Source organism: Oncorhynchus tshawytscha, linkage group LG16 (genome assembly GCF_018296145.1).
Source record: "Oncorhynchus tshawytscha isolate Ot180627B linkage group LG16, Otsh_v2.0, whole genome shotgun sequence".
NCBI classification, from domain to species: Eukaryota; Metazoa; Chordata; class Actinopteri; order Salmoniformes; family Salmonidae; genus Oncorhynchus; species Oncorhynchus tshawytscha.
Genome location: NC_056444.1, coordinates 24,945,989 through 24,968,467, shown reverse-complemented (window position 1 = coordinate 24,968,467; position 22,479 = coordinate 24,945,989). Strand labels below are relative to the sequence as shown.

General features: G+C 42.0%; 2 protein-coding genes across 6 annotated transcripts in view; one reads left to right on the top strand and one right to left on the bottom strand.

Moving 5' to 3' along the window:
• Positions 1 to 7,366, top strand: part of pde1ca (phosphodiesterase 1C, calmodulin-dependent a) — a 113,021-nt gene extending 105,655 nt beyond the window's left edge. For 3 of the 5 annotated variants that reach the window (XM_042299015.1, XM_042299016.1, XM_042299014.1), the window contains one exon: positions 6,847 to 7,366. In XM_042299015.1, coding sequence (XP_042154949.1) covers positions 6,847 to 7,028 — 182 coding nt within the window. In that variant the 3' untranslated portion in view covers positions 7,029 to 7,366. Of the gene's footprint in view, positions 1 to 380; positions 3,412 to 6,846 lie in introns of those variants that run through there. The other 2 variants (XM_042299018.1, XM_042299017.1) reach the window with 1 other exon arrangement.
• Positions 7,367 to 10,431: 3,065 nt separating this feature from the next.
• On the bottom strand, positions 10,432 to 12,234 carry ppp1r17 (protein phosphatase 1 regulatory subunit 17). Its single transcript, XM_024376542.2, has 4 exons — positions 12,027 to 12,234; positions 11,467 to 11,621; positions 10,883 to 11,059; positions 10,432 to 10,619 (listed from the first exon to the last, which is right to left on the bottom strand). Exons 2-4 carry the CDS (start codon positions 11,543 to 11,545, stop codon positions 10,549 to 10,551), a joined length of 327 nt encoding a protein of 108 aa, XP_024232310.1. The 5' UTR covers positions 11,546 to 11,621; positions 12,027 to 12,234; the 3' UTR covers positions 10,432 to 10,548.
• Positions 12,235 to 22,479: the final 10,245 nt, after the last annotated feature.

Here is a 22,479-nt window from a genome sequence, read left to right as displayed (position 1 = left end):
CCATCACCCCCGACCTCAGTTATGAAAGTGACCATGTACAATTTTTGGGGTCATAATGTACCTACAGCTTTCCTGTCGTTTCGACAGACCTCCTCGAGCGTAGACGTTGCTGACGCCTGACAGATCTTATAACACCTTGATAGGTATTTAAGTATCAGCTAACCACATCATATGTTATAGCAATTTGCCAGTCGATGTCAATGCCGATAACGTGGCACGCAACCATTGGTTGTTGCGTCAGCCTCGCTTTAGCTGTGGATCACAGATTATATTGTCATTAACCCCTCCCCCTTCCCAGCATGCCATGCAGCGGTCCAGGAGACCAGGAAGTTGGAGCAGGAAGTTTTAAGTGTGCCATATGTCCTCTTCCCCTCCCACAGATACAGAAGAGGAGGATTCTGATGACAGTAACCATGACAGTTTACCTGCGTCTCTAGTGGCTGCAGCAGTGGTGGCTGCTCCTACGTCCAATCCAAACTAATTGCCCATTCAGTTCCCCAACAAAGACTTCATTTACCAGTGGACACCTCTCTCTCTGTCTAATGTTCCAGATTGCCCTCTGCTGGATGTGTACTGCTTTTATTTTGGTGTATTCTTACTCTTAGAAAAAAAGGTGCTATTCAGATCCTAAAAGGGTTCTTCGGCTGTCCCCATAGGAGAACCCTTTAATAACCCTTTGTGATTCCAGGTGGAATGCTTTTGGTTCCAGGTAAAACCCCTTTCCACAGAGGGATCTACATGGAGCCCAAAAGGGTTCTACCTGGAACCAAAAAGGGTTCTTCTATATGTGGGGACAGCTGAAGAACCCTTTAGGAACCCTTTTTTCTAAGAGTGTAGTTCCACTTGTGTCTGTCTCTGGTGGAATCCTTCTTTTCCGTCCACTTTTTTCTCCCAAATCAAAGTTGAACTTGCCGGTCCATGTGTTACCATGGTAAATGTGCTGGATTCATATTAGCACAAACATTGCGACCTTTGCCATTTCCTGAGCCATGATGGACCTATTGGCTCTTTCTTCCAACTGGAGAGGGGCAAGCACATGCACAGGCTGGTACATGAGAGGGTAAGGCTGCCCTGTGTTGCCCTGGCCTCCACACTAGCTAGGCCCTCCCAGAGGAGCTTTCAGTTTGCTCTGTGTATCTTCCTCTGCTCCTACTCATCACAGCAAAGTTCTGGGGGATGGAAGACTGGCCTGGTTTGCATTTGGACCTTCAGACCTCTCTGTGTTTGTACAGGATGTGCATCGAGCAAAATGTAAACAACAGCGAATTTAAGAAGGGTGTTGAAAGATTGGTGACATAGAACTGTTTTTATTATTTCCACCAGTGTAAGTAATTTTTATTTAACTAGGCAAGTCAGTTAAGAACAAATTCTTATTTTCAATGACAGCCTAGGAACAGTGGGTTAACTGCCTGTTCAGGGGCAGAATGACAGAGTTGTACCTTGTCAGCTTGGGGATTTGAACTTGCAACCTTTTAGTTACTAGTCCAATGCTCTAACCACTAGGCTACCCTGCCGCCCCAATGAATAATGTACATGAGTAAAGTACAACGACATTTGTCTTGTTTATATTGCATACATAAAATATAGAAGATAAATGATTGTTAGATTTGTTTCGCTTTTCCATTTAATTTTGCAACTAGAATGCACTTTCTAACTAGCACACATCACATAAAGTGAAATGAAGTCATGGTTACCCGTTAACATACAATCTAAATATGAAATCTGAAACGTATTGGCTTCATCATTGAAACGTCTTCTTAGAGAGAAATAACACATATTTAGTAATACTAAGAAACAATATTGTGTACGGTAATGTATATAAATATAATGATGTATTGTGTTGATCTATGATTCTCTAGCATTAGAATTCCCATATGTTTATTGTAAAACTAAAGAAAAAAGTAACTATGTCCAGAGAACCATGATTGATTCATAAGTTGTCTCTAAATAGTATGTCATGTTATTCTTTTTTACAATGTACTGTAGGTGATTTATGTTTTACACAGTGCAGGTTTGATTGATTTCCAACCATCAAAACGTTATTGTGATGACATCATTCGACTGTTATTAAGCCAGGCACAACAACCATATTCATTTTACGGGGCGGGGGAAATCAACCGTTTATAACATGTTACAATGCCAAAATATACTGCATATGTGTGCTTAGGTTTCGTTGCTTACTTTTCTCTCTAGTTCGTGGCATTTCTAGCTAGGGGAGTTTCCTGGTTGCCAGAGTATAATATGTATTTATTGTACATAACATTTCTATGTTATTTATGAATTATTGTGTATAGTTCTCATTTTGAATGTCTTAATGTGGTCGACAGAGAGAAGTAACGTTTCTAACACTTCTGATGTACAGTGTCTCTGCTGAATCTCTGCTCCCCAATGACATGGATGAGTGGGTTAATGTTTCATTATTTCAAAGTAGTGTGAATTTGTCATTATGAGTTGGTTATTTGCGCTTTGCACTTCAACTCCAGGACTTCTTCTGACTTTACTTTAAGACACTGCAGCTCAACACAATATCCTCATATCCTCAAGTCTTTCTTTATCAAATGCATTGGTGCATACAACACATGAGAGTTTCCCAGCATGTGGATAAGAATTGGGTTGAGAGAGTCAGTTAATTCCCACTCAACATTCAACTGTGATGTGAAAACTTTGTTGAAACAAACGTGGAATCCGATTGATCCATCTTGATTTACCAATACATACGTTTTCTACAAATCATTCACAGCATGTAAATAGAATTTTTTTTAAATTGTGTTAATAAATTAATTTAGCATTAACAGAATTATTATATCTCAAAAACAAAGTAAAACACAGAAAAGGAAACAAACAGAACAAACTCTAGGTTACTACACATAATGAAATGTAGAAAGTAAAGAATCAAAATATTTAATGTTGTGTTCAAGAAGCAGACTTATAGTACATGTACAGTATTGACTGGGTCATCTTTGGGGTTTTCCAAAATGGCCTCCACGTTCACTGTGTAGAAATTCCTGTTGCCTTGACCAAAGATAGAAAAACAACAGATATTATAGATATGCTAGAGTTCAAATAAAACTCAATCTACAAAAGGGTAAATACTTCTGTTTTAAGCTCCTCAAAATGATTTATTTTGCTCCAGAAGGAAGAATCTTTGCCTTAAAATAGATATGTCTTTCCTACTCACTTCAGTGTTGCCCTGTAGAACAGTCTATATGTCTCAATCTAGCTAGCTTGCAAGCTTTTGTGACATCTTTCAGCACAAGATCTTGTCAGTGTTGAGTGATTGTAAATACTCTGTGGCAGCTATCCCTTTCCATGATTTCTCCATGTTGTTTCTTGTGATACAAAGGGATAGGGTCTGTGTTACCTTTTTTTTTATTTTTTTTAACCATTACATATATTTGTATCTGACCGCTACCCTGTGGTACTAGTTCTGTCATTCGTATTCGTACTTAGTCATGCCTGTTATCTGGACTGTGGAACAATGTCATAGTGAAGAATCCCTGGAGAACGTAAAAACATGCACAGACCCATTTTTATGGCCCCATTCTCACGCCTTCGTTTACTATTTTATGACATGCAATCTTTGTGAATTTGCTCCCTTTACTTCAACTCAAAACCAGCAATCTCATGCCTTCCTGAAACAGCGTCATATATTGTCAGATATTTACATTTTGATCGGTCAACATACTGTGTGTGAAGGGTTTAAATGGACATGTGTAAATGAGGATAAGCTGATAGGTGAGTATAGAATCTATAGATCATAGTTTTTTGTGAATTGGTGTGTGAGTGGGTATATGAAGTGCAGTATGCTTCTATGTTCTATTGCTAGGGGTTAGTATAGGTTGATATCGAAGTATGACGTTATTGATAACAACCTATTGCCAGTACAGTAAATTTGAGGCACACAGTTTAGTAGTGCCAGTATAGTAATTTCTGTGACCCCCACTTTCTCTATGACCAACTCATCAGCAAACCCTGGGATGAAATCACTACAGACGAAACCATGTTCATCTTGTTTTGTTTTTTTCCCCCGACATATATCCCCCTTATTTCAGTTTTTTTTACTGTGCCGTGAAATACTATTTGCCGTGTCTGATTTTCTGCAGTATTGCACATTTTCACAATGAATTTTCACAATGAATTTGGGTTGTAGTCACAGGAGGTTGGTGACACCTCAATTGGGGAGGACGGTCTCGTAGTAATGGCTGGAGCTGAATAAGTGGAATTGTATCAAATACATTAAACATGTGTTTGATTCCATTCCTTTTGCTCCGTTCTAGCCATTATTATGAGCCGTCCTACCCTCACCAGCCTCCACTGGTTGTAGTGTATATAGAGGGAGTCTGAGAGAAAAAATGAGGTAACCAAACATGCACTCTTCAGGTGTGAAAAAGTTATTGCTGCCCCCCAGTTAATTTCACCCAATTAAAGGGATAATTACAGTCAGCTGTTTGAGTCCTTCGGTTAACAACCAGCCCTGATTTGGGCCAGCACTGCCTAATATAACTCCGACTAACTTTTTGGTCCTTACCATCAGATTGAATTTGTCAGAGCACAGGTTTTAGAGGCACATCATGCCACGATCAAAACAAATTCCTGAAGACCTCCAGAAAAACGTTGTTGATGCTTATCAGTCTGGAAAGGTTTACAAAGCCATTTCTAAGGCTCTGGGGCTCCACCGAACCACAATCAGAGCCATATTGTCCAACAGGACAATGTTTGGGACAGTAGTGAATTCCCCAGGAGTGGCTGTCCTGCCAAAATCTCTCCAAAGAACTCTAGAAAAACATCCAGGGATATCTAGGTCTCTCTCGCCTCGGCTAAGGTCAGTGTTTGTGATTCCACCATCAGAAATACACTGGGCAAAAATGGGATTCATGGCAGAGTAGCAAGGTGGAAACCATTGCTCACTAAGAAGAACATGAATGCTCATCTCACGTTTGCCAAAAAATCGCCTGGATGATCCTCAAGAGTTCTGGAACAATGTTCTATGAACAGATGAACTTTTTGGCTGACATGGGCCCTGTTATGTCTGGCGAAAATCAAACACAGCATTCCACATTAAGAACCTCATACCAACGGTCAAGCATGGTGGTGGTAGTGTGATGCTTTGGGGATGCTTTGCTACGTCATGACTTGGATGCATTGCCATTATTGAAGGAACCATTAATTCTGTTATATTTATTTTATATTTTTCTACCCCTTTTTTCTCCCCAACTTTGTGGTATCCAATTGGTAGTTACTGTCTTGTCCCATCGCTGCAACTCCCGTATGGACTCGGGAGAGGCGAAGGTCGAGAGCCACGTGTCCTCTGAAACATGACCCTGCCAAGCCGCCCTGCTTCTTGACACAACGCCCGCTTAACCCAGAAGCCAGCCGCACCAATGAGTTGGAGGACACACCGTATACTTGGCGACCATGTCAGCGTGCATTGTGCCCGGCCCGCCACAGGAGTCGCTAGTGCGCGATGGGACAAGAACATCCCTGCCGGCCAAACCCATTGAGGTGTGGCAGGACCTGAAATTAGCAGTTTATGCTTGAAAACCCGCAAATGTCACTGAGTTGAAGCCGTTCTGCATGGAGGAGTGGGACGAAATTCCTCCACTCACTGTGGGAGACTAATTGATAACTACAGAAAACGTTTGGTTGCAGTTATTGTAGATAAAGGTGGCATGACCAGTTATTGAGTATAAGGGGGCAATTACTGTTTCGCACGGGGGCATTGGGTGTTGAAACGTTCTTTAAGAAATAAATATGTCTAAATGGTTTATTATTTGTTCACTCATGGTCCCTTTGATATAATATTAGGTTTTGGTTGAAGATCTGATAACTTTCAGTGTAAAAAATATGCAAAAATACAGAAAATCTGATGGGGAAAATACTTTTTCACAGCACTTACTTTATGTATTTGAAGCCATAACAATGTTTACTTTTTTTCTGTGAGTATTGCTTAAAGGGGTTTCATTTGGTAATCATCAAACCGGTTGTCCTCATGTTTTTTCCCACTTTTTTGTCTTATTTTGTTTGAATTGAAGATTTTATTGATCACACACCAAGAACAAACTGTGCAGCAGGCCATGTGGTGGTGTTTGTTCCAACGCTACGTTAGTGCACTGTTGTGACAATAAATCTGAACTCAAAGGGCTCAGATCACGACTCAGTGTCTTCATTGTGTCCAGTTTAAAACTTTTTGTAAAACCTATTATGTAGTAAGCACACAAGATGTTTGTATTGTGGGTACTGTATGTGTGAGGTCTAACACCAGACTACCTATAACAGAATAACCCATAAAAGTACCCTACAATGGTTTACAAAATAATAGAATAAACATTAGATAGCACCACATCAGATCTGGGTTCAAATACATTTGTATTTCGTTATTTGTTATTTAACAAATTATTTGCTGTGTTTTTTTAGTATTTTCAAATAATGTGGACTGAATCAACTGCTTATATTGGAAATATTTGAAAGCATTTTCAAATAATTTCCTATAAATAGCCTCCTATTTGAAAGTATTTTCAATTACTTATTTCAAATACTATTTTCAAATGTCTGGATTTGAAAATAGGAGTGTATTTGAGTCAGTGTTTTTAAGTATTTTCAAATACTTTCCAGGTGTATTTCCAAATACATTCCAGTATTCAACTACTTGTCTTTCAAAAAAAAATACTTGAAAGTAATTCAAATACCTTAAATAGAATTTTAACCCAGGTTTGCACCACATACACATATACTGTATCTGCATATGAGGATAGAGATGTGACCATGTATAAAAAATAAATAAACAAAATAAAAACCTTGACGATGGTTTTTCCCTGACAACTGACATGGTGACCTTTTCTCTTGCAGACTTGTCAGGCTCGGAGGGCTATGACCTGATTCGCTACTACAAGAGACCCAGCTACTGTGCCAACTCTCACCTGGCACTACCCTCCAGAGAGAAAGAGAGGGAGAGAACCGAGGGCAGACCCATCGACCCCAGGAGCAGAGTCAGGAAGCTTCAAAGCATCTCCCTGCGCTGGAGTAAGTGACATCACAAGAAGTGACCTCACAGGAAGAGACCTCACAGGAAGCGACCTCACGGGAAATGACATCTGTAGATGTTGCAACCCACGTTGTTCTCACTTAAACTTATACTGGTGACAAGGCAAAGCTGTACCTAGACAATAGATTATTCCATTATGATTTTATATATAGTAGTTAAAGAGGAACTGACAGTGTTTTAGACCCATTCAATCTTGTTAAAATATGTTTATCTCCACCCTCCCTGGAAGACGTTTTCATGTTTGGGAATGACGTTGAGTCAGGTATTTGTGAAAATTTGGGCAATTAATAGACTCCCCTGTAAATAAAAAATAATAAAAACGTGTCAGTCTTGTCCAGGCCCAGACTCTACACAGACCTGTGAACCATAACCAATCTGAGCTACAGTCGGCCTATATGCAAATAAGCCATTGCCATATGAGGGGATTCGGTTAATGCCACGGGCATGCCCCGCCCCCCTGGGTGAACCGGGCTAGCATTGATTGCAATCTATTTGGAACCGGGCTGCCTCCCGGGCATGAGCCATGTGAAAACAAAAGTGACATAGGTTAACTAGAGTCGTGGCCCGCACAAAAATCGAATTAGCATAATAAAACAATCCCCGTCGCAATCTGTCTGTTTAAGCTAGATAAATCATTTTTTTAGCATGGGCGCGGCTCAATCCACCACATCCACTGATGTTGGCCTTCCGCTACTGCGGTGGAGGGTGGCAGAGCTACATTAGTGTTTATCAGACCAGGAGACATCCCGGAAATCTGTCTTTTCACAGATACGTCTGCAGAGTATAAACGGTTTAGGCTAGAAACGAATGTACACCACTATGGAAAGCTGAGACACTCACGAAAAATGATGGTGCCCACTGGGCAAAAACTTGCTGAATCAACGTTGTTTCCATGTTATTTCAGCAACAAAAATGCAATGTGTTGACGTTGAATCAATGTGCAAGACTGATTGGATTTGAAAAAAAGTAAATCAACATAAGGAAATTATGGCTTTTTTTCACCCAACTTTGAACCTAAATCCAACGACATGGTGAAATTCTTTGTGGATTTGACATTGAATTAAGGTTATTTGTAAATCAAAACTAGACCTGTGTTCTCTGTTTTGCTCTAAGACCCCACAAGCTTCACGGGACTCGTCTGAAGTTGGTACCACAATGTGCCAACTTCTGTCTGTAGTGTCCGAACTGTTTGGGCTACCCCACCATTGAAAGCTAAGGCTATGGCAAACACGTACAAGCCTCACAAGACACGACTTAAGGGAACCCAGTTCAGAGCCCAAAAAATGAATGGAAGTCAATAGGGCATTTCCACATAAAAAAATGAATCCTGAGCTTTCTTATATAAGACAGACACTTCAAAACATATTTCCTTTTCATTTATCTGTCAATGCGTCTCTATGGGCTAATAGCAATAAGGACCAGGGTTGCTACAAAACATGTGGTGAGCTGGCATTTGCCCCAGCACTTTTAAATCAGGTAGGGCAGCGCCCCACCACTTTTCATTTAATTTAATATTGGCAAAATAGGCACAAAGTGCTGTTTTTTTATATATATATTTTTACAGATTCGTGCTTCATGGTTTGTCTACTCATGCACAATTTGTCCTTCACATCGGAGTGCTGCGTGCCTGTCTTGACCAATCAGATTCAAGAAAATTGCAAGGTCGCGCGGGCCAGGCACAATGCAGAAAGCTTAAGGCACTCTCCACTTTCCTCCGGTATTTATTTAGCAAAGGGGATAACGCATCACTCCAGTCAGACACAAGCAAAAACTCTTTACAAAAATGTTGTAGCTGCCTACACCTAAACATTAGCGATCTGACATGCTGTGTGACTTTTTCCTCAAAGAAATATTAACTGGAATAAATCAATAAACATAATAGCTGACATAGACTGTGAGTAACTTTTTTATTGGGCCTACAATTGAATAGTGCAAGCCTACGCAATGCAAATCTGAATAAAGCAAGCGCAGCCCTGTGAGTTCTATTGTCCAATTATGTTGCTGTCTCTGTGTCTGTATCAGTGACGGCTGGTGGGAGGAGCTAGAGGAGGACGGGCTCATTGTAATAGCGGGAACAGAATCAATGGAATGGTATCTAACACATCAACCATATGGAAACCACGTTTGACTTCGTTCCATTTATTCCATTCCAGCCATTGCAATGAGCCTGTCATCCGGTAGCTCCTCCCACCAGCCCTCTACTGGTCTGTATGGAAGAAACCCCCCCGTTAGTCTAGCTTTAAAGGCACCCACCAGATGTAATTCCTGCCCTAGATATTGTCTATTATATTGACAAGATAGTCAAGTGATCGCTGTAACAATGGAAATATATGTCAAAGATGGAACACGTGGGAGGAGGAAAGATCAGATGGGACCATTCTAGCCCATGAGAGGATAGATAAGCGCATGAACAATAGGCCATAGAGGACTCGTCTTTGCATCTGTGCCTTTATAGCATCTGGGACAGCATGGGCAGCACCATTGAGGCTCTTTCTATTTTAAAGTAGTACATTTTCTTCTTCATTGGCTGATTTCTCTGGCTCGGAATAGCGACCAGTTGACTATTTTAATGCTAAAATGGCTAGATCCATAATGAGTCCTCTATATACTGTATCTCTATGACAACAAGCACAACTCTGATATTAACACATTTTTTTCAAAGTGGCCTAAATCCCACATGCATCCACTTACATCAGTGCATTCGTAACAACCTAACCATTATGAAACTTCTATTAAATCAAATAAGCCTCTTGTTGCAAATTACCGATGACATTTTTTGTTGTCCAAATTTGATACTCTTATTGACTTCCATACAAAAGTTATTCAGTTCGTGGGCTTATTTACGCAAACAGATTTGGGCAGATTAAAACCTCTCGCTTTGCCTCTTCCTCTCTGCCCTAGAGCAAGAATGCTTGTTTAGGTTGCACCTCTGATGAATGAGGCAGGCTACTTATACATGTTTTAGAATTGGGGTTGGGAAAGAACGTCATGGTGATTTCGACGTGGACTGGAGAAACATCAACAAATAGGGAACTGACAGCTGTCATTGTAGATAGCCAGCATGCTAACCTTAGCTAGCTAGCATCATCTGTTGTTGCTGGGTTTTTTTTAAACTACACCATATTCAAAAGAATAGCCAGCTGGTTAGGCTGGTTCTGGACCTGGATTTGACATAACCATTTAGGGAAAACTTTGCCACAGATGGAAACCAGTAACTTTGACTTTGCATTCTATTGTTTTCTCCAACATTTTGGCATCTTCCATAAGATATATGCTATTTTTTACATTGTAATGGCCACGGTGCAACCTTTGGCTAGATACAGTATATAACATTGAATGCATGCATCGACAACATCTTTATACCTTGTTTATGAAAGATAACAGCCACACATTGTAGAGCTACTTTTAATAAACAAGTATAGGCTACATATTAGTAATGTGACAACAGGAAACAACGATGTCAACAACAAAAAAATTGTAGGCAAGAATCTCTCCTCCAATGACTTCTAGTTCTTTCCATCCTTCTCTTCATCCTCCATGTGAATCATTCTCTTCTCTCCTTTCACCATCCTCACACCTGATGAAGGCAAGTGACTCAACACATAAAAAAGAATGATAAAAGATTCATACTGAGAATCTGTTACGATACCAACATCAATTTATAAGGTCACAATGTACAGCATGTCACCCGTATAAATACATTACTGTCCATAATTTAAGCATAGAGGGTTACTTACACATCTTGTACATTACGTCAACATATTAAGCCAAACCACTATTTTACAGTTTACTTCAAGTCTCATTTAGTCTCTAACAGTAACACAACAGAGTGAGACTGACCTGGTATGAGTGGAGGAGTGTTGAGGACGGGAGTGTCTTTCCTGCGTGGTTTCTTCAGTTCCTGCTCATCTGGCTGCTCCTCGGGGTGCACTGCCTCAGGACAGTGTTTCCCCTGCACAGCTCTGGTCATCCCTGCCCCCTCCTCTAGCAGGGTCCTCACAGGCTCCACCATCGGATCTGTTACACAGAAATATAACAAACATGTTATTTATATTTATACAGTAACTATGAGATATGTGTTGTTTTGTTGCTATTGATGAGTTAGTCACAAAAATGGCACGGAAACTTGTGGTTTCAAAGAATAGTATTGCGTATTCGATTCCATACAGATAAAATGCAGTATGTGGTTGTGTAAAGTGGTGGTATTTCATAGTGTGTGTGTGCGTGCGTGCGTGTGTGAATCTACACATACGTAATCCCCATCACCAATACACAGAGGCATTGTGTGACAGTAAGCAGACCTGGCTGCTGTCTTACCATCTGTCACTGTGTTGGTTGGTCCCAGTGGAGATCTGCTCTCTCTCTCTCTCCTTTTCTCTCCTTTCTCTTTCCCTCCCCCTCCCCTCTGTCTCTCAGATACTCACAGTGGTGCTCCTGTCCACCCGTCAGTCTGTGTTCCGCTGTCTCCGGGGGCGACCTCACACAGCCACAGCCTGTAGACATCTTCTCCTCCTCTTCTCTCTCTTATCCTCTTTCTCCCAGTCTGGACCCAGATCAGATAACACAGCCCAGTCTCAGTCTGGACACACATAGATCCATTATTTATGCTCATGTCAATAAGGGACTTCAACACATCAGGGAAACTGTAGTCTGAGATTGTCTAGCTTTGAATGACTCAGTTAAAAGTTGATTTTGACTGATAAAACCCCTTTCTGTTAATAGTGTTTTGCTCTAGTTCAACTGACTGTTGCAAGTGGATAAATTGGTAAACTGGCGTAAATCTCCTTGCCAATTAGAAACATGAATATAAATCACAATTGCATAAATACATCTGTAATGTTATAAGAGACTCACTAAAACTTTTCACAAGCGCTACAAAGCAATGGTAATGCCATTCGGAGGAGAGAGTAATAAACACAGAATAGACAGAGACAGACAGGAGCTGTAGAGAGAGACAGATAGAGATGTAGAGTGTATATCTCACCTCAGCTGTGCAGTGAGCAGACAGGACAGAAGGAGTGAGTGCCGGGCCAGATCAAAGCCATGGTGTTAAGTAGCTCGGAGGAGGAGCATCATCACCACCCATCCGCCCAGTCCACCATCTCCATTAGCGCCCGTTGTCATGGTGACGGGAGCCCTCTTATCCTGTGTCTGCTGGACCGCTGTCCAAATGGTATGATGAATTTGAATGGGATCTTAATTAGCAAACTTCAACAGGTTCAATGACAGCAGCAGGGCCCGTGGGGGGGAGAGGAAGGTGGAAGGATGAGGGGAAGAAGACAGCGAGCAGAAGAAACAGAGAGGAATAGGAGACGGGACAGTGGCAGAGGAAAGAATGAGACAAAATTGGAGGAAAGGGAAGATTAGGATAATAAAAAAGGGTGACATGGATAGGTGGAAGGGCAGATAAGTTAAATGAAGAGCAGATGTTTTATTTAACCAGGCAAGTCAGTGAAGAACAAATTCTGATTTACAATGACAGCCTAGGAACAGTTAACTGCCTTGTTCAGGGGCAGAACGACTCATTTTTACCTTGTCAGCTCAGGAATTCGATCCACCAACCTTTCGGTTACTGACTCAACGCTTTAACCACTAGGCTACCTGCCACCCCAATGGAGAGCAGATTGGTTAAAGGAAAATCCCAGATGTCATGGAGTAAGCTTACGCTACCCATTCAACCAACCCCTGCTTTTGGTTATTGATCTCCTCTGTCATCCCATGATATTATCTTTCGATATGAGAGCAGTGATATTTCCTCTGAGCACAATACTACATGTGATATGACTAATATCCCGTGTCTAATTTCACAGCGCTAAACTATTCAATTTGATTGTTTTAGTGAACTTTATTTTACAATAGTGTAACAGGGTAAAGGAAATATTCATAGCCTGTTATACATTAAAAAGTATTAGTAAGTTCATAGTATGTGAGGATCTTAAAACATCTAAGGTTAAGAAGATGCATTCAGTATTAGTTGATAGAGATTGATAACATTCATATAATTGTGTTAAAGTTAAAATCTGTCAAAGGGTACGAATTGTGAGAGTAATGTGTAAACGTTATATTGATTACTTTATTTTGTAGTGCCTAAAAGTGTTCATCTGTGATCTACGAAATGCTCTTAATCTATGAGCCGGAGATCGATTGCTCTGGTCTCCACCCATATTCCTGGGGAAAATCGCGGTCTTTTCTCATTGAACTAAACGTTTTGAGAATACAACACCGTATCACTCTCGTGATTATTTCTCCCCTGTTTTCAGGTACTTTATTGATGATAAAAATAGTAATTTAAATGTTATAACTCACTAACATGTCAAGAGTGTTTAAGGTGTGTCTTAGTAACGTCTTGAGGAAGTTAGAGTTAAGTTTGAAGAGAGTAATATTAGCCCTGCTCCGTTGAAGTGAAGAATAGCATCGTACTGAGAGTAGCTGCCATCTTATGTTGATTGTGAATGAACATGTACGTTGTTAATAAGATATTTTGCTGTGTTATTTGTATAATGGGTTTTCTGTTGTTTTGTAATGTGTTACTTTTGTGAAAGATTGAACTAAACGTTTTGAGAATACAACACCGTATCACTCTCTGATTATTTCTCCCCTGTTTTCAGGGGCGTAACATTTTTGGAGGCACCGCTGAGATAGCTGCTCAGATGTCCAGTTTCCACACCCTGGTCGCTGAATTCCGAGCCAGCTAAATCTCCACATAACAACTCAGGTAGGCTGCAGTGAGGAAAGTGTTGCTGTTCGAGGGAAGTTGGAAGTTAGTGGTTAAGTACGTGTCAACTGAGGCCATTGATCGACCATCAGAGACAGTAAGGACCATCTAATTCAGAGTCAACTCCTGCACAGTAAAAGTTCCTCCTGTTCTGTCAACATGACAAGCGCCTTGGAAGAACTACAGGAAGAGGTAGTAGGAGAATTGCACTCACACCCTGACTAAAGACAAATTACTAGAGATATGTGATTTCCTTGAAATATCAGGCGAACAGAGAAGAGATGTTAAAGACAAATCCTGCATAGCATTAATGACTCGCATTATGATGTTCCTTGAAAGAGAGGAAGTCGCAGAGTTAGAAGATGGCGGCATGTCGGAATTGTTGCTACTTAGAGACGAAATGACAGAGACGATCAGTGGCATAGATAACAAAACAGGGCAAATTGACCATGATATTGAACCAGCCGGAACATATCACAGAATAGAGGAATTGAGAACTGTAACTCCACAACAAGGGGTGGGAACTGAGCAGATTATTGCAGCCAAAGCCAGTGATTCTCTGCGTCGGCCCCAACAACATGCCAATCTTCAGGGGAGCGTGCCGCTCTCACCCAATGCACAGCCCAGCTCATACTGGCGCAAAGAGTTTAACATTTCTGGTCAGATAGGTGAACCGGGCCAGAAAGAAAAACTGATTTTTTCAAGCCTTGCCCATCAGATTGAAAATGGACTTAACAGAGGCTATCCTGAGGTAGAAATATTAGACGCAGTAGTCAGGGCTATTTCTCCAGGCTCACAGCTACGCAGCTACTTGGAAGGTAAACCCCAGCTAACTCTTCCCACACTTAGATGTATCCTGCGTTCCCACTTCCAAGAGAAGAGTGCAACAGAGCTTTACAAACAGCTAGCTTCAGAAGCACAGCATAGCAAGGAGACCCCTCAAAGCTTCCTGATGAGCGTTTTAGATTACTGTTTGCATCCCAGGAGTCAGAATCAGGGCTTAAGTATGACCCTGCTCTAGTCCAGAGCATGTGTTTTCACACAGTCCTTACGGGTCTCCAGAGTGACAGTATCAGGATAGACATGCAGCCTCTCCTGCTAGAGAGCAAAACATCAGATGAGGTTTTGCTAGAGAAGCTTAACATTGCTTGTGCTAATGAGATAGAAAGACGAAACAAAAAGCAGTTTAATGCCCCACAGCCTGCTACAACTGTAAGTGTAGTCCAGTTAGAAGATACGCCATCTGCAAAGTGTCCTGTGAAGGAAGCCAAAGCTAAGATACCCGCAGGACTGTTAAAAGAGTTAGCTGAACTTAAGACAGGTGTAGCTTCTCTAAAAGGTCTCAGTGCAGAGATTGCTCAGATTAAGGAGATATTACAGCAGCCTATGTTTCAGTCACCGCCTTGTGCCTATGCCCCACCCCCAGTTAGGAGGCCAGATAGGGACCCCCAGCCACCTGTTTCCCAGCAGCAGTATTACAGCAGCTACAGTCAGTCCCAAGCACCTGACCCTGCACAGCATCAATATGCTATATACCAACCGCTCTGCTCAAGCAGGCCAGAACAGATGCACGCTGCACACACTGCTTCCGATGTGGGAGTGGAGAACATTTTCAAGCTGGATGTAAAATCCGGGGAGCCAGACCATCAAGGGAGGCCCCTTTAAACGGAAACGGGTTACCTCTGAGGGACGAGTGTTAACCGTAGCTACCAAAAAGTCCCAGAAATGTGCAAATTGTGCCAGAGAAGATTCATTTGAGAACCTGAAACAATGTTCATCATGTAAAGAGACACTGTACTGTTCCAAAGTATGTCAAAACCAACATTGGACTAAACATAAGGAAAAATGCACTCACCTGAAAATTGACTCTAATAGTGAAAGGTTTTCCCGCACAGAGGAAAATGCCCACTCCTTACCATCCCTAGCTCAAGGTTGCCACCCCCGTAAGGTCACCTCGCTAGTCGGCAGACAGTGCCTTATTGAGTGTCACCTGAATCGCCACCACCTCCAAGCTCTATGGGACACAGGCTCTCAGGTATCGGTCATTGATGAACGATGGAAAGAGGAATCTCTCCCAAACGCAAGGCTGAGAGATGTTTCAGAAATCCTGGACTCACCTGATGATCTAAGGTTGACTGCAGCAAATGGGACTGAAATGCCATACCTGGGATGGATTGAAACAACTTTTCGGCTAGCCTCTGAAACTGACCAAACAAAGGAACTGATCATCCCGGTGCTGGTAATGAAAGGCTGTCACCTATCTCATCCCATCATAGGTTTCAATGTTATCGAGCACATCCTGACAATGACCGAAAAGACTAAACGATACAGTACAGTAAAAACAGCTTTCCCAAGCCTCAAAAGAAACAAGGTGAGAGCTTTTATACAGGCTGTTAGCGCAGAACAGACAGATGAATACGCAGTGAAAACCAAGAAAGAGAAGGTTGCTGTACCAAAACACAGTAGCATTCAGATTGAGTGCCGTGTAGCTTCCCAGCCTTTCAAAGATGACATGACAATGCTTTTCCAGCCAGACCTGAACCCGCAGTGGCCAGACGACCTTGAATTCTTTGACACACTAGTCAGAGTCAGGAAAGGTGTTTTTCCAGTTATCCTGCTTGATGTCTCTAACCCCACTGACCACGACATTGCCCTGTTAGGACGCACAATAATCGGTACAGTACAAACCATTATGACTGTGTTACCTGCCCAAGTCTTTGAAAAAACTGTCACCCCAGCCACAGTGAATCACACCAGCGTTCGAACCCCATGTACTGCTACTGAACAGTGGGATCCACCAGTAGATTTAACTCACCTAACCGAAGAACAGAGAGAGGTTGTTAGGCAAATGCTTAGAGAAGAGTGTCACTCCTTCTCCAGATCAGACAATGACATTGGCTGCATTGAACGATTGAAAATGACTATTTCTCTAAAGGACTCTGAACCAGTAAAGCGCACATACATGTCAGTGCCCAGGCCACTGTATCAGGAGATGAAGGGTTACATTTATGACCTCATAGTCAAGGGCTGGGTTAGGAAGTCAAACTCGTCGTGTGCGTTCGTAAGAAGAACGGGACCCTCCGGTTGTGTATAGATTACAGAGATCTGAACAGAAAGACACATCCCGACAGCCAGCCCATGCAACAAGAGCTCCTCTGACAAACATTGTGACAACACAGCCATTTGAACTGGTATGTATAGACTTCCTTCATCTCGACAGATGCAAAGGGGGATATGAGTACATCCTCGTGATTGTTGATCATTTTACACGTTACACTCAAGCCTACGCCACCACATCAAAGTCAGGTAAAACTGCTGCAAATCTCATCTTCAATGACTTTGCCTTGAAGTTTGGGTTCCCGTCCCGCATCCACCATGACCAAGGGGAGAATTTGAAAATCAGTTGTTCCATCAGTTAAAGAAACTCAGTGGCATGGCGGGGTCCAGGACAACACCCTATCACCCGATGGGAAACGTTCAAGCGGAACGCATGAACAGAACATTGTTGCAAATGTTAAAGACACTAACTGAGACACAAAAGTCAAATTGGAAGGAGTCTCTGAACAAACTGGTTTATGCCTATAACTGCACCCGTTGCGAAGTGACTGGCTATTCACCATTTTATCTTCTGTTTGGGAGATCACCCAGGCTTCCAGTTGATATGCTCTTTGGATTGTGCACAGAGGCAGGTTCCAGTAACCAGCGAGAATACGTGGAGAACTGGAAACGAGGGATGGAAGAAGCATACGCCATTGCAAATGAAAATGCTCAGAAAGCCGCTGAAAGAAGTAAGAAGTACTATGACACTAAAGTTAGGAGTTCAGTGCTACAGCCTGGTGAGCGAGTTCTGATTAAAAACCTGACACCAAGAGGAGGACCAGCAAAACTCCGTAACTATTGGGAAGATACAATTCACACAGTGGTGAGACAAATGGGTTCAGCCCTGCCGATTTATGAATTGAGACCAGAAAAGGGTAGGGGACGCTCCAGGGTCCTGCACAGAAATCTGCTCATGTCCTGTGACCACTTACCTTTTGAGACACAACCAGAAATGACCAAAGTGGACAAAAGTCAGAAAACGAGGAGACACCAGCCAGTGGGGATGAATATGACCTTCATCATGAGCCACTACCTTTTCCCACATCTCCTACAGTACCTGAGGAGAGGAATGCTAAACCAGCGAGAGAGTGGGAACACAGGCCCCCAACAGTGAAACAGACAGTTGCAGTGCCAGTCCCTGATACGCTACCAGCACAGCCTCTTGTTGAAAAGCGGCTGGAGGAGACAACAACAGTTAAAGACCTGCCTGCTGAGGAGATTAACTTGCCTGCTGAAAATTTGCCTGATGATCATCCACCCAGTGCCTTTCCTTCATATACTGATGCTGCTGAACCTGAGGAACCAGCCTACCAGCCCCCACAAAGAGAGAGACACCCTCCAAGACGTATCACTTATGATCAGCTTGGTATCCCTTCCTGCTACAGTATACAGCCACAGTTGTTCCCTGTCTACTCTGCACCAGGACTGGTTCCTTGGCTGCCATCACTACAGCAATGTTACTTTCAGCCACCTTACATGTATGGGCTTCAGTAAACATGAGGCTACAGAGTTGACATGTTTGACCATGGACTACTGTCTGATTTCACAGACAGTCAAAAGAGACAATTTGCAGACTATGCATATAGATCATTAAAATTGATGGACTGTTGATCAATAGTATGAGAAAATACTGCTTATGTTATATAGCTGGTCAACAGATATGGACTGTGAATATAACTTGTTAGTTATATTTGAACTGTGACCCTTGACCTCTGCTCAAGTACTACCTTACAGAAGAGGATTTTCTAGGTCCAGTGCATACGGACTGTTGAAGAAGACAATGTTGGTAATGTTGGGACAACATTTATTTTGTCGGGGAGAGTGTAACAGGGTAAAGGAAATATTCATAGCCTGTTATACATTAAAAAGTATTAGTAAGTTCATAGTATGTGAGGATCTTAAAACATCTAAGGTTAAGAAGATGCATTCAGTATTAGTTGATAGAGATTGATAACATTCATATAATTGTGTTAAAGTTAAAATCTGTCAAAGGGTACGAATTGTGAGAGTAATGTGTAAACGTTATATTGATTACTTTATTTTGTGGTGCCTAAAAGTGTTCATCTGTCATCTACGAAATGCTCTTAATCTATGAGCCGGAGATCGATTGCTCTGGTCTCCACCCATATTCCTGGGGAAAATCGCGGTCTTTTCTCATTGAACTAAACGTTTTGAGAATACAACACCGTATCACTCTCGTGATTATTTCTCCCCTGTTTTCAGGTACTTTATTGATGATAAAAATAGTAATTTAAATGTTATAACTCACTAACATGTCAAGAGTGTTTAAGGTGTGCCTTAGTAACGTCTTGAGGAAGTTAGAGTTAAGTTTGAAGAGAGTAATATTAGCCCTGCTCGGTTGAAGTGAAGAATAGCATCGTACTGAGAGTAGCTGCCATTTTATGTCGATTGTGAATGAACATGTACGTTGTTAATAAGATATTTTGCTGTGTTATTTGTATAACGGGTTTTCTGTTGTTTTGTAATGTGTTACTTTTGTGAAAGATTGAACTAAACGTTTTGAGAATACAACACCGTATCACTCTCGTGATTATTTCTCCCCTGTTTTCAGGGGCGTAACAATAGCTTGGTGGCTTTTTTGATTAAATGTACATAATAGTTCTCAATTTCACCCAGGTTTCAACTAAATATCTGCAACAGTGCTTCAATGTTTGTATTTAGTGTTTTATTTGGATCCCCAATTAGCCGCTGCCAAACACAACAAATAAAATACATAAAACTAGATAATTCAATGCTAAATACACACAAAAAAATACATGCAGTTAACAGACAGTTCAGTACCTTTAACACATCAACACCTAGCACAACAACCAATAGTGATGCAGTCAATCTCTCCTCAACTTTGAGCCAGGAGAGATTTACATGCATACTACTGACATCTAAAGTGCAATACATGCTGCTCTGTTCTGGACCAATTGTTACATTCACATGTCCTTTGCCACACAACTGGGCAGTAGTCCAGGTGCGACAAAACTAGGGCTTGTAGGATTTAGATCAAGAAAGCAGAGAAATGCCTTATCATGGACAGACCTTTTCCCATTTTAGCAACCATTGAGTCTATATTTTTTGACCATGACAGCTTGCTATCTAGGGTTACACCCAGCAGTTTAGTCCCCTCAACTTGCTGAATTGCCACATGCAATAATACATATGAGGTTTAGGGTTGTGTGAGTGATTTGTCCCAAAAACAATGCTTTTAGTTTTTAGATAACACCAGCCCACTGATAGAGATCCAGACAGTTTTAGAATGCGTAACTATGTTACGGGTGTCAGTGATTTATATAACTGTTGTAGCTGACATGTATACAGTTGAGTTGTCAGCGCACATAGACTCACAAGCTTTACTTAACTTCACTAGGGGGCAGCATTCTGAATTTTGGATGAAAAGCGTGCCCAAATTAAACTGCTTGCTACTCAGGCCCAGAAGATAGGATAAACATACAATTAGTAGATTATATAATTGGTAGTCTGTGAGTATCACAGAACTGATATGGCAGGCAAATATCAAGGAAAATCCAACCAGGAAGTACTATTATTTTGAAAGGCTGTTTTTCCATTGAAAGCCTATCCACCATACAAAGACTTAGGACCCAGTTCACGGTCTCTATGGCTTCCTCTACATGTGGCCAGTCTTTAGGCATTGTTTCAGGCTTTTACTCAGAAAAATGAGGGAGATAAATCAAATCAAATTTATTTATATAGCCCTTCGTACATCAGCTGATATCTCAAAGTGCTGTACAGAAACCCAGCCTAAAACCCCAAACAGCAAGCAATGCAGGTGTAGAAGCACGGTGGCTAGGAAAAACTCCCTAGAAAAGGCCAAAACCTAGGAAGAAACCTAGAGAGGAACCAGGCTATGTGGGGTGGCCAGTCCTCTTCTGGTTGTGCCGGGTGGAGATTATAACAGAACATGGCCAAGATGTTCAAATGTTCATAAATGATCAGCATGTTCGAATAATAAGAAGGCAGAACAGTTGAAACTGGAGCAGCAGCACGGCCAGGTGGACTGGGGACAGCAAGGAGTCATCATGTCAGGTAATCCTGGGGCATGGTCCTAGGGCTCAGGTCCTCCGAGAGAGAGAAGGAGAGAATTAGAGAACGCACACTTAGATTCACACAGGACACCGAATAGGACAGAAGTACTCCAGATATATCAAACTGACCCTAGCCCCCCGACACATAACCTACTGCAGCATAAATACTGGAGGCTGAGACAGGAGGGGTCAGGAGACACTGTGGACCCATCCGAGGACACCCCCGGACAGGGCCAAACAGGAAGGATATAACCCCACCCACTTTGCCAAAGCACAGCCCCCACACCACTAGAGGGATATCTTCAACCACCAACTTACCATCCTGAGACAGGGCCGAGTATAGCCCACAAAGATCTCCGCCATGGCACAACCCAAGGGGGGGTGCCAACCCAGACAGGATGACCACATCAGTGAATCAACCCACTCAGGTGACGCACCCCTTCCAGGGACGGCATGAGAGAGCCCCAGTAAGCCAGTGACTCAGCCCCTGTAATAGGGTTAGAGGCAGAGAATCCCAGTGGAAAGAGGGGAACCGGCCAGGCAGAGACAGCAAGGGCGGTTCGTTGCTCCAGAGCCTTTCCGTTCACCTTCCCACTCCTGGGCCAGACTTCACTCAATCATATGACCCACTGAAGAGATGAGTCTTCAGTAAAGACTTAAAGGTTGAGACCGAGTTTGCGTCTCTGACATGGGTAGGCAGACCGTTCCATAAAAATGGAGCTCTATAGGAGAAAGCCCTGCCTCCAGCTGTTTGCTTAGAAATTCTAGGGACAATTAGGAGGCCTGCGTCTTGTGACCGTAGCGTACGTGTAGGTATGTACGGCAGGACCAAATCAGAGAGATAGGTAGGAGCAAGCCCATGTAATGCTTTGTAGGTTAGCAGTAAAACCTTGAAATCAGCCCTTGCTTTGACAGGAAGCCAGTGTAGAGAGGCTAGCACTGGAGTAATATGATCACATTTTTTGGTTCTAGTCAGGATTCTAGCAGCCATATTTAGCACCAACTGAAGTTTATTTAGTGCTTTATCCGGGTAGCCGGAAAGTAGAGCATTGCAGTAGTCTAACCTAGAAGTGACAAAAGCATGGATTAATTTTTCTGCATCATTTTTGGACAGAAAGTTTCTGATTTTTGCAATGTTACGTAGATGGAAAAAAGCTGTCCTTGAAATGTTCTTGATATGTTCTTCAAAAGAGAGATCAGGGTCCAGAGTAATGCCGAGGTCCTTCACAGTTTTATTTGAGACGACTGTACAACCATTAACATTAATTGTCAGATTCAACAGAAGATCTCTTTGTTTCTTGGGACCTAGAACAAGCATCTCTCTGATACAGCACTTTCAATCAGTGGCCAGTTCAATCATCAGCCATGCGCCTGATCGGGAACGCGCCTTTCTCGTTTCTCCTTTCCTATTGACGAAGCTTTTGTCCCGTTGAAATATTATTGCTTATTTATGACAAAAACAACCGGACAATTGATTTTAAACATCGTTTGGCATGTTTCTACTAACTTTTATTGTACTTTTTAAAAACTTTGTGCCTTAAACATTCGGATTACTGGACAAAACGTGA